The sequence below is a fragment of the Canis lupus genome, chromosome 13 (assembly GCF_003254725.2).
Source record: "Canis lupus dingo isolate Sandy chromosome 13, ASM325472v2, whole genome shotgun sequence".
NCBI classification, from domain to species: Eukaryota; Metazoa; Chordata; class Mammalia; order Carnivora; family Canidae; genus Canis; species Canis lupus.
In genome coordinates this window covers 46500198-46512448 of record NC_064255.1, presented here as the reverse complement: position 1 = coordinate 46512448, position 12251 = coordinate 46500198, and the positions used below count along the sequence as shown (strand labels likewise).

The 12251-nt window shown below is 41.7% G+C and overlaps 1 protein-coding gene across 5 annotated transcripts in view; it reads left to right on the top strand.

The window, feature by feature from the left end:
• LNX1 (ligand of numb-protein X 1) overlaps window positions 1-12251 on the top strand; it is a 174934-nt gene that overhangs the window by 155572 nt on the left and 7111 nt on the right. For all 5 annotated transcript variants that reach the window (XM_049092957.1, XM_049092958.1, XM_049092956.1 and 2 more), the window contains 3 exons: window positions 3250-3384; window positions 9247-9424; window positions 11015-11243. In XM_049092957.1, the coding sequence (XP_048948914.1) occupies window positions 3250-3384; window positions 9247-9424; window positions 11015-11243 (542 nt within the window). The remainder of the gene's footprint in view (window positions 1-3249; window positions 3385-9246; window positions 9425-11014; window positions 11244-12251) is intronic.

Here is a 12251-nt window from a genome sequence, read left to right as displayed (position 1 = left end):
CTACAAGATGCCTGCCCTGCAAGATGTCAGTGTGGCGCTTTCAGACAACTCCTTCCAGTTACAAGAGGTGGGATTTTATGATTTTTAAACAGGCTGCATCTAAATGAGGCTGCTTTAGACTATGGTTCCCTTTTGTGGCCCCTGCTTAGTCCTGTCATGGAAATATTATTGGCAGTCTTGAGCCAAGTCTCAAAAGAGCAAAGAAAAATAATCCTTCAAACATGACCCAAGAAGACAAGCCTTCCCATGATAAATGCTACTCCATTTTAATTCTTTGATTTTCTCTGAATATTAGATTTTTTTCTTATTCCTTTTGCTGGAAGTAATTAGTCCCACCCCTAGAGACTCTTATGTGTGGAACCCATATCTCTTTCCTGGCACCTGCTCCTGATGGTCCCGTAAGCCCCATGTCCCCACGGCTCGTTGTGAAGTGCCTGGCACATGTCAGCCATGGAGACAGAACGGCTGCCAACAAGCTAAGGTCCCCGGGGGAGAAAGCCGTCGGAAGTGCTTCCCTTAACCCATAGAAAGGAGAGAGGGAGTTTAATGAGTGGGCTCTACGGAGAGAAAGAATAGGTATAAGCAGTGAGACTATGCAACTTGTAACCACCACGTCCAGAGTCTTTCTGGATCAAAACTGAGGATATTTAAGGGAGAGAGGAGAGAGGAAACTTCACCTGAAAAGGATTGTCCTCTGGCCTTACTTGCTACTCAAGATATCCACAATCTTAGGAGTTAAACACTGCTTTGGCCCAAATTGCAACTCTCCAAGAGATGCACGCGAGAGGCTATCCTACACCTGCCTGCTAGCATGCTCTTCCTCTGAGCATGGTATTGAAAGCGACAGATCTGCTGCGCCACCTTTCTGGCACATGTGATGCGGGCACGCAATAAAAAATTTCTGCTGTTCCGTCTCCCCTCACCCCCCTGCTCACGCTTCACCTTCACACCAGGCTTACACCCACAGAAAGAAGGACTCACTGGTTCTAAGAGCTGTTTCTCGACACTAAATCCAGCTGCTCCTGAGGGCTAGAGCCAGTACAAACACATTAGCCTATTTTCCACCTTACAGCTTCAAACACTGGGAAAGAAAGCAAATCCAGCACCGTCTCCCCGAGAGCAATTTGTAAGGTGGCTGGTAAGAGCCACAGATCCAGCCTTGCAGAGAACGTATGTCTAAGAAAATTGATCCCCGGGTTATTCATTGGAGTGTTGTTCCTGCCAGCAGCTTACTACCAAAGTCGGCATTTGAAACCCCGGTGAGAAATTTGGGTTTGAAAATGTGAATTAAACGGTTCTTGCAGGCTGCTCCTTGGCATTTTGAATTTCTCCTGGCAAGTCGATTCGATATAGAAGTCTCAGATTTTCTCAACTCTTCCGAGATGCCTAGGTCATGTAATTGCTCATGGGCCAAGCGAACATGATAACATGATACCATGTGCAGGCCCAAGACAAATCCCCCGCTGAGATCCTTCACAACATCGGAGTTTCCCTGAAGATAAGGAGCAACTCTGGGCATGGCAGTTGGAGTTTTGACTGGAGTGTTTGCCGCTTATCTCTTAGTCATTTTTGCTTCAGAAAGTTCCTAGAGATAACCTCCTCGGGATAAGCGAGGCTTACAGTATAAAGAAAGAAACACTATTACAAAATACTCCTCTAAGAATGGAGTTTAGTTGGCCAATCTCATAGTTCTTCATGTCAGCTTGCTTCCTTATTGTTTCCGGAGCTTGTTATTTTCGTTCTGATGCAAGTTTTATATGTGATAAGAACCAACAAGGAATTCAAGATAGGCAAATGAACAGAGGAAAGGTATGTAAATGATGATTGCGTAGACCAGCCAAAGGGATGACAGGGCTTTATGTGAAAGAACGTGAGTGAAAGACTTGAACTTGCTTTTCGGGGCCTGTTCGGTAGGATTTTTGTGATTACAGAGTTGCAGGGCGAATCAACTTGACTGGCCCATCATTGACCGACACTCTTAATGTGCTTGAGAGATGGTTTTTAAATTTTCATCTGATTTACAGTTACCTAGGGGATGACACCCAAGTTTCAAGAGAGCTCTGAGAAGAAATGTTTATTAATATAAGGATGCAAAATCACATAGGATTGGGCTGGCTAATTGTTGGACAATCCTGGGAATCTGATTTCATCAATGGGGTTCTGGTTGCTTAAGGTTTTAAAAACATGGTCCTCCTTCATGGCCTAATTTTCCCGTGGTGTGATTGCCATACCTGTAAAGGAAGAAGGCAGGCCAGCCGATGTCTATCTCTGCGCTCTGGTAAGCGGTCAGGGGATGGGATGAAGAGAGGGACTGCAAAAACTTACTTCGCTCTTCTCCACCTTGTCCCCAAATGTAGTCTTTCTTGGGGACCTTTCTAATCAACTCTGGGCCATCGGGGTGCTTTGTTGACATACTTTTCACAGGGCTAAGATCTCTTCTGTCTGCCTTGAGGATCTGGATGCTCAGTAGTCAGCAGTTCTGGAAAAATGAGTAATGTTCTCAAACAGACGTGAAATTCATCTGTGGCAGGAAGCCAGTTTGTAAATTTATGGTGAGGAATAATGGACCTCCGCAGTAAGCAGTATATTTGCTATTTGGAATGTTCTGTGCAAGCATCAATGTACATAGCACAGAGGAATAGTAGTCAGAATTAACGATAGTCCCATAAAAAAATAAAGGATCAAGGCAAAGGCCCTTGAAGAGGCTGTATTTGAACCTATTAAGTCATCCCTGTATTTCTAAAGTGTTCATCCTTTCCCATGTCTACTACATGTTTAGCACCGTAGATGCAGGATTTCTCCTCCTATAGTGGTAGTGCTGCTGCCACCAACTCTACTCCTTTTTCTATACTATTTACCTTCAGTCTGAGTTTTAGACTGGGCTACTACTTTACACTGTATACTCTGTTCAATCTGAAAAGTCCTTCAGATGTGGCTTATATGCAATGGAGCCATCCCTTAAAAATAACGAAGTTTGATGATATCTTTTCAAAAACTGTTGCATCAGTCAAACCTTCCCTAGTTTTTCCCTTGAAGCAGGTGTCACTTCTTGATTTCAAGATAAAGGAAATAATTCTCACGTTCTTGTCAAATTACAAAATGGGCATTGCCATGAGAAATGGTAGATACCTTTTTTTTTTTTTTTTCGTAAAAAGGGTAGAATAAAACTCACATCTTGATAAGCCCCTGGTGCTGGACCCTTTGGATGGAAGCTCTGAGAGTGGCTAATATCTGTGTCTTCTCACCCAGGCCAGTGAAAGGCGTGTTCACCTCGTCGTGTCCCGCCAGGTGCGTCTGCAGAGTCCTGACATCTTTCAGGAAGCCGGCTGGAACAGTGACGGCAGCCAATCCCCAGGGCCGGGGGACAGGAGCAGCACTCCCAAGGTGAGCCCCAGCCAGGGTATGTCTGCTTCTCCTGCAGGAAGCTGTTTCTGGGGAAGGCTGCACACTTTAACATTTCTAAGCGTCATTTCTGGACTTCATCACTTGAATATTGTTTGACTTGTCTTGTAAAACAAAAAGCCCAAAGTCCCATCTTCAAGACCTGGTGAGATAGCAGGTGTCTCCCATCCAAGCAAGAGGGAAGAAGGTGCAGGAGAGTTTTGAAACCTGATCTTGCAGACTTTGTATGGGAACATAATTTCAAGTGTAAGCCAAATAGATGTCATGTTTTTCCAATAGTCCTTTTGCTTAAGGACCGTTTTTACTCATTTTGAAATGAAACGAGATTGGCTTGGTTTTTTTTATTTTTGAAGTTCCCAGTCCTCTTGAAAATTGAAGTATCTTATTAAAAATTAAATTTAATATAATTATATATCATATAGTATGTTATATATTTAATATAAATTATTAAAATAATTCTTCTGCTAATTTTAGTATGTTTGTTTTTGCAGAAGAACCCAGGAAGATAATATAAACACTTGAAGTACATATAACATTAGGGAGTGGTGAGAAATGGGACAAATCAGGAAGCTAATGCTATAACCTCTCCATTGGATGGGTCTCTAAAGCAACACAAACCTCTCTTAGTCTGAATTCAGAGTCCTGTAGGCTTGGCTTGGCATGCATTGTGATGTCAATGAGTTTCTAGCCACTTTTCCTAAGATCTGATTACATTAAATCACTTGTAACTAAAAAAACAAATCGATAGGTAGCCCATTCTTCTTGGAACAGAGATTAGGGAAATGTCTATCATGTCAATCAGAACCTATCGAGCTATGTTTCAATTAGGAATAACTCACAGGTTTTGGGTTTTTGAGTAATGTATACAGAAACAATACTCAAAATCTTGATTTTGAAACATGCTGTTAATTACACAGCCTTCAAAGCCACAGCTCTACCCTTTTCCCCAGCCAGCTAGCCAGCCATGTCCCATAAATCCATAAATTCCAAGCTTATTTACAGTAAGCAATCTAGACAGACCAGGTAACTCCTGCTGAAACATTTTATGGATGAGGACTCCCGGATGTCTTCTGCTAGTAAATATCATTAGTGTATTTAAATTAAACTAATGGTATTTATTAATGGAAAACTAGTTTATTAGTTTAATCTAATTCATCTAATTCATCTAATTAATTATAGTTGGATCAACTAGACCATATGGTGTTCTAGCTCATTAAACCACTAAGCATGAGGCTTCCACCAGCACTGTGGTCTATAATCCTTTCCATCTAACCACCATGAATCATGGAAACAGCCAGGATGAGCTGTTCAAATTTTTGCTGCAATCTCTATCACATATCTAATTCCTGGAAAACATACAGAACCAAACTGGCCTAGTGGGAAATTGTAATATTTTCATTTTAAGTTAAAATAGTCTGTCTGCCTTCTGAGGTGCCCTCAAACACACACACATACACGCGTGGCCTATTTACAATAAAACTAAGACCTATCTGGCTCTTTAATGATTTATTTTTTTATGATCCTACTAAGCCTTGTTCTACCTAGGAAGCAACATGGCTTTCTGGAAGTAGGAGCTTTAATGAGTCAGAGAAATGCCAAAGAAGGCAAACCTACACTTGTGACACAGAAAAGTTTGTAGCCAACTGAAATACTAAAGACAAATTAGGCGTCAAATGTGGGCTTGTGGCTACCTCTGTGGGAGGAAAGGGAAAGTGACCAGAGAGAAATCACAGAGGGACTTCAATTGTACTGGAACATGTATCACTGATGCTGGGTTGTAAGGTACATGGGTAGGTCGTTATGTTCATTTTCATACTTTTTTTTTTAATAAATCTAAAATGTTTTATTTTAGAAATCCCAATATTCTATGAAGTATTTCTTACAACTGAGTAATTAGTAGATCTGTGCCTATAATGTTTTTTAATCAGCTTGAATTAGTTCATACTAAATTGCGGGGGCTATTTATTTATTCATTTATTACTTAAATTCAATTTGCCAGCTTATAGTAAAACACCCAGTGTTCATCCCATCAAGTGCCCTCCTTAGTGCCCGTCACCCAGTCATTCCATCCTCCCAATCTCCTCATCTTCCAGAACCCTTTGATTCCCAGAGTTGGGAGTCTCTCATGGTTTGTCTCCCTCTGTAATTTTTTGCCACTCAGTTTCCCTCCTTTCTGTTATGGTCCCTTTCACTATTTCTTATATTCCATGTTAGGGAACATTCTGAGGTCTTTCTCCAAAGTAGGGAAGGAGCATTGGGAGAGAACGCAGATGGAAAGAAGATCTCTCTCATATTTAACTCTTTTTCTCCCCACCCAGAGTCAGGCCACTCTGGATGTGAAGGGTTCATGGCGGTACTTGGGTTTTCCATTGCTAACATGGATCTCTTTCTCTGGGGGTCAGGGAGGAAGGCAGATGGCTGTCAGAAACACGAGACAAAGGACGCATCTCCTGTTTGGGGTAACCCAGTCACTATGTGGAGCCCAGAGGTGTTTGAAGCCTTACCTTGCTCAGTACAGCAAGGCTGTTGGGTTAGCACTGAACAAATGTGGAAGAAAACTCTGCGCTTCAGGAACTCGTATCTAAAAGCATAAATAACCTATCTCTGCAGCCAGGAAAACGTAGGTTTCAGCATCCAAATCTTATTTGTCATGTATTTTATTTGACAGACTTGGGTTTGAGTTGAGTTCTCTAGTCAATGAGATAAACTGTTCCTGGAAAAATTGGGTAACTGATTCTTTCATGTGTTTTTCTGACAGTTATCTGAAAATTGATAGGTTAATTTTTATCATGTGCTAAAACATGACCTCTGAAAGCAGAGTAGTGTAGTGGGCGAGAGTGTGGAATTAGTCAGATATCTTGAGTTTCAGTTCCCAACCCCATCCCCAACCCCCCACCAGCTGTGCTTCATTGATCAGATTTGTTTTAATGTTGAGTTTCAGTTTTTCTGCCTGGATACCTTTAAGTACATAAAAAAATAATATTTCTTTTCCTCAAAGAGTATCTGGCCAATCTGTACATTATTCAAGGAATATTTATTCACAACAGAGCAATTAGAGCCTCACTTATTTCTATTAACTGGTGTGGCAGATGCGAAGACATTTCTGAAATATCTTATAAGATAGATAATTTTGTTACTTTCCAAATGAACTTAGGGACACATTTTTTAAAACTAAGTATTCTCAGATCAAAGGTGTCCCTTTCAGTCACAGGTGTGCCCTATGGGCCTTCTTCCCCACTTCATAAATGAGGTTGGGGGTGCTCTGAGTGATGACAGTATTACAAGATCTCAAAGGATATTACTATTAGAAACCCAAATAACAATAAAATAGGTTTAAACTTGCTACCTAAAAAGGGAGTTAAATTATTGGGATCTTCTTTTCTTCTGGGCAAATATTGTAAAATATTGATAAAACCCAATATTGGCAGAATTGTGGGAAATCATCATTTTCACAATGTATTGGTGAGATTATAGGTGATCGAACTGTTTCATACGTATCAAAATGTAAAATATGCAGGCTCTTTGATTTAGCAGTTGTACTTTTAGGATATTAGCCTAAAGAAATATTTACACAAGTGCACAAGATATGTGTGTCTAAGGATGTTCGCAGTGACACTGTTTAATTTTGCAAGAGACTTATAAACAACCAAATGGTCATCAATGGGGGGATATGACATATCCACATGATGAAGTACTAGGCAGCCGTTCAAGAATGCAAAAGAGCGTGTGTGTGTATGTGTGTGTATGTGTGTTTGTGTGTGTGTGTGTGTACACATATTTTTCAATGTGAAAAGATGTCTCTGTTTTCCAGAGCATTCCATACTGTGTTTTAGATATCACCTCGGGAGATTGATCTGCTACCCTGACAATATCCCTGGCTTCCATATGGAAATAATGGAGGAAAGCCCTTCTTTGTGAGGATCAGGAGTAAATGCTTTATGAATATCCCCAGGAATGAGCGGAAGCAACAGAGCAGCCAGTAAGAGTCTCTAGGTCTAGAACTTTGCCCTGGGTTGGGGGCGTCTCAGAACAGCCTGCATCTCCAACTAGGGCTCTTCTGAGAGGTCTGTGTTCAAAGGCAGAGACGTCCTGAATCTCACTGCTTTGTGGAGGAGAAAAGTCATGAACTGAGAACGGATCTGGAGAGCGTCTCCAGAACTACTCAGGAGTGCTGGGACCACTGTATTCATACTGTTACTTATTTGTCTTATTTTGAAACTTTGCCCTGAAGAAGATCCCATTTTAGTTTTACAACTCACTTCAGGTAACCAATCTCTTCAAGGTTCTGAGGTTTATAGAAACATATAATCCAGACCTTACAAATACTAATTGTAACATATAACTTCCCATAATAATTTGTGATTCCGGATTTAGTATTCCATGGCTACTAAAAACAATTTGCAGCACCTTGTAATTTATCCATGCATTTATTTCCCAAACATAGTTACCATCTTTAATGTGCTAAATGCTATGTGTAGTACTAGGGATATAGTAACAGGCTATTACTGGATACAATGGGGCCATTAAAACAGACATGGGTAATTTTATACTATAGAAAATCATGAGATAATAAATGTGCAAAAAGCCTAGGCTTATCTTCATAATGAAGTGGTAAAAATGAACTCTTGTTAATGCAAGCAATAGTTCTATATGATGCTAACCATCAACTTAGCAGAAGTTTATCATTCATTTGATTTGTTGAATAGGTAATATATTCACAGGGTTAAAAAAAAAAAAAATGAGGAAGGAACCTCTTACCCAGGCCCCATCTGTCTGGTTCCCACCTCCACGCCCATAAAACCACTTTCTTGTTTCCAGAGTGTCTTCATGAAAATGTAAATATCAATACAAATTCTCTCTCCTCCCTCTTTCTACACAAAAGTTAGTATAATTACACTTTCTTTTGTACCCTAATTTTTTTTAACCAGATGAGTTTTTAAATTTTATTTCCGTAGATAAAACTGTAAGTTGTGTTCCGAGCCCTAGACTTCTCTGAGGTCAGATCAGAGGGTGATATTTATTTGCAATGCACATTCCCACATAGTCCCCTAGGTCATTACACATGGAGGAGAATACATTTTTAGATAATTATATGTTGATATAAATTCACTGACAAACAGCGCCCTTGACTCTTATTGCTTCAAGATAACACTGCATGTAGCTTTGATTGTTTTCAACCTAGGGTTGCTGAACCAAAATCACAGTTCTCTTAATTTGCTTTTCAAAAGCCAGTCCTCAATGTATGCTACACAATGTATATACTATGTTTTTGCATCATAAAATTAAAGGGTAGAACTACATATTATTTTGAAAGACTGAAGATGCTAATTGGAGAGAACCCAGTTAGTAGTGAGTTTCTATGAAATCCATGATTTTCTCTAACTATGGAGTTCTAGAATTGACTCCCTACCTAAATTAAACAGAGGTCATTTAATTAAAATACAATTCCTTTTTTTTTTAACTTAGAAGAAAACTCCTGATACTCATGAATGGCAGGAGCTTTATGAAATATGACTATCGGGAGTAGTCACTTGAAAACTTGGGGTGTGATTCACTTTGTGAGCTATTTCTCCAGTGGTCTCCAACCTGCTCCTCTTCCGTTTTTTTCCATTCCCATTTGAAATGTAAACTTTCTCTGAATCAGCCTAGGGGATTTGGGATAACGCTGCTCTGCTGAGGGTGACAGGCAAAGCGAGGGTTCCCTCTGCACGTGTCTTTCTCTATGAGACCAAGGACGACTGTCATATATTTGTCCAATTGGGCAGGGTTTTTTTTTGTGCGGAAGAAATGCAAGCCCCCCTGTGAACAGGTGTGCCACGCTTGTTTTCCTGTCTGTGCCTTTAGCCCCTCCATCCTGTGGCCACTTGCCGTGAGAAGGTGGTAAGTGTCCGAAAAGACCCCAGCGAGTCTCTCGGCATGACCGTTGCTGGTGGAGCATCACATCGGGAGTGGGATTTGCCCATCTACGTCATCAGCGTGGAGCCCGGGGGAGTCATCAGCAGAGATGGAAGAATAAAAACAGGTAAAAAGACAAGGTACTGGGCCAGTGGAGTGTTACCATGAACTCGCAGCTTGCTGGGTTGGGTAACTGCTTCCTGAACTGATGAGAGCATGAGATGCTGAGCTGCCCAGGACCTCTGTCACACACTGACTGTGACCGGCTTGAGTATAGTTGCTGGATTGGGTGTTTCACCCCTTGAAGTTCTTGTGGATTGACGTGGGCTGCTTGGCTTGCTAAGAAAGCAAGTACCTGCAAAGTATGCCGGGAAATAATGGGAAGCGTCTACAGTTATGAGCAAGTGGCTCAACTAAATAGCATAACTTGGTTCCATTTGTTCTAAGTGATTCTTTGCTGGGTTGATCATGTGGTGAACCTATTCATGAATTGCTCCATTTTGTGGGTTGGGTGGATGAAATACTTTCATAGAGTTTTGAGTCAACGAGTATTAAGTGAAAGTATCATGCTAGGTTCTTTTCCACGGGTGGAAATGTCACCGTCTTTTAATCTTATGTGTCCTAGGCTACTTTCATTGAAGGAAAGGGGTGTCGCATATGTATCCTTAATAATATTGCCAATTGAGGTAGCTCAGATGGTTGAGCAACTATGTCATGTAAGGGTTCAGATGCACGAAGTTTCTGAAGCACCGTCGCTCAGCCCGAGGAGCCACAGGGCAGTGGGTGGCATGGTAGGGATTTCTTTGGCCAACCTAACAGAGCATGTTTTGGGGTCGGGCAGGACTCCAGGCCTTTGCCATCTGTCTCTTCCTATCTTTTTTACTCTTGCTGTGGTTATTCTGTGTGAAAAAGATGATATTCAAAGGAAGCAGAAGATCAGGAGAGAGATAAAAAAAAATACAAACCGGAGGTAGGAGAGGAATGTGCTTTAGTTTTCTTGCTCTTCCTTTGCACCCAAGCACCTGGGTGTTGAATGATGAGGTTCACCAAGAAGTGACCTGTTAGCGAGAGAATGTGAGCAGAGGCTTGTGCGGGACGGTGGATGGAAGTGGCCCTGCACATATGAGGTGCCTGCCCAACGGTAGGAGTGTCCCCTTTGCAGCAAATCACAAGGATGTTAACTCCTTTTTCCCCTGTTCAAGGGCATAGTTCCAGCTCCTTTTTCTTCACTGCTATAGATCCCTCTGCCAGGCCCTTTCAGGGGTAGTCTCTTACTCACTCATGTAATCCCTATTTATTGGGTGCCTACCACATGCCAGGCTCCATGCAAGCACTCAGAGTTTTGCCAAATGCTCTCCCTTTGTGGTAAAAGCAAGAAACAAGAAGTAAAGAAGTAGATGATCTTTGACTAAATAGTAAACGAAGCTAGTTTATCTTCCTTCTTCCCCCCACCCCCTTTTTTTAAAGCAAGAGCCAAACACTAATGGGTATGCTTTAGAAACCTGCAAGCATGATTTGCCAATGCCTTGAAACGTGCACACACTAACCACTTGCTATTCGAGAACTCAGCCTCAGGTCAGTGCAGGAGGCTAATGACATGGCCCCTTCAGCTTGCTCGCTCCCCTGCATCCCACTCAGTCTCTGCTCCTTTGGCACTTTTACAGAACTTCCCCTTTGCACTCTCACTAAGGATGGCTTCTGCTTCTCTGGCCATTAGGTGACATTTTGTTAAATGTGAACGGGATTGAACTAACAGAGGTCAACCGGAGCGAGGCAGTGGCATTATTGAAAAGCACATCCTCCCTGGTGGTTCTGAAAGCTTTGGAAGTCGAAGAACACGAGCCCCAGGAAGCCTGCAGCAGCCCAGCAGCCCTGGACTCCAACCACAACATGGCCCCAGCCAGAGACTGGTCCCCCTCCTGGATCATGTGGCTGGAATTACCACGGTGAGCCCCGATGTGACATCTTGGGGAGGCATGGGAGGGAACCATGATATTTCTTAGGACACTCTTTTACTCTCTTGGGCTGATTCATGGCACAAGCATCTGAATGAGCCCCCAGTTTGATTGTGAGACTATTTGACATGATCCTGTCTTCCCTTTTGTTACTAAAAATCCATGCAGAAGGCCCAGGGCAGGGTGAGAGCCTGGACGTGGAAATACTGCTATACCCTCATGTTGAGGAGCTTGGAGCTGCTCTGTACGGTTCTATCAGTTGTTCATGCAGCAAAAGAGCTCTGCTGACAGGGAGAGAAGGCTAAAATCCAGTCTTCTGGAACCCACTATGGAGCCAGGGGAAGGATTCTTTCCCAAATTTGCTAGTGGCAATGCTCAGAACTTGCTCAGAACTATGGAAGTTTTACCTCGTTAGCTTTCCTGTGGCCCTGGCTAAACATAAAACAATGCAGAAGACCTTTTTGCCTGTCCCTTGATGTTTGAGCATGTGTGGATTGAGGGTATGTCTCAGACTCTCTACCTAGTTCCTACTCTTATGAAGATCTTCAGGAAGCAGCTGGATTGTCATTTTAGTGAGAGGTAACAAGAGCTTTATGGTGAAGCCATTAAAATGTCTCAGACACTTCAGGAAAAGTTTTAAGGGCAGACTTACTAAATAGCTACAAGCAGAAATTAAATATTCAAGGGACAGATAAATTGGGGTTTGCACACCTGCATCAAAGCACAAATTCTTGGCCTTCAAACAATTGCCTCACAAATTCCAAACACATGATTTAAATGTTAGATATTAGAGTCACTGAAGATGAAGTGCTGTAGGATTAAATGAATAAAAGTAGGATGTTTGGTTTTAGTACATTTTTCTTGAGGGTGGAGATATGACTCTCTCTCTCTCTCTCTGTTTGTCTTTTCTTTTTTTTTTTAAATTTTAAATGAGGTTTTAAAAAACATCCCTGTCTCAAATACACTGACCTAGATTCCTTTTTGAGCCTTTCCTAGTTG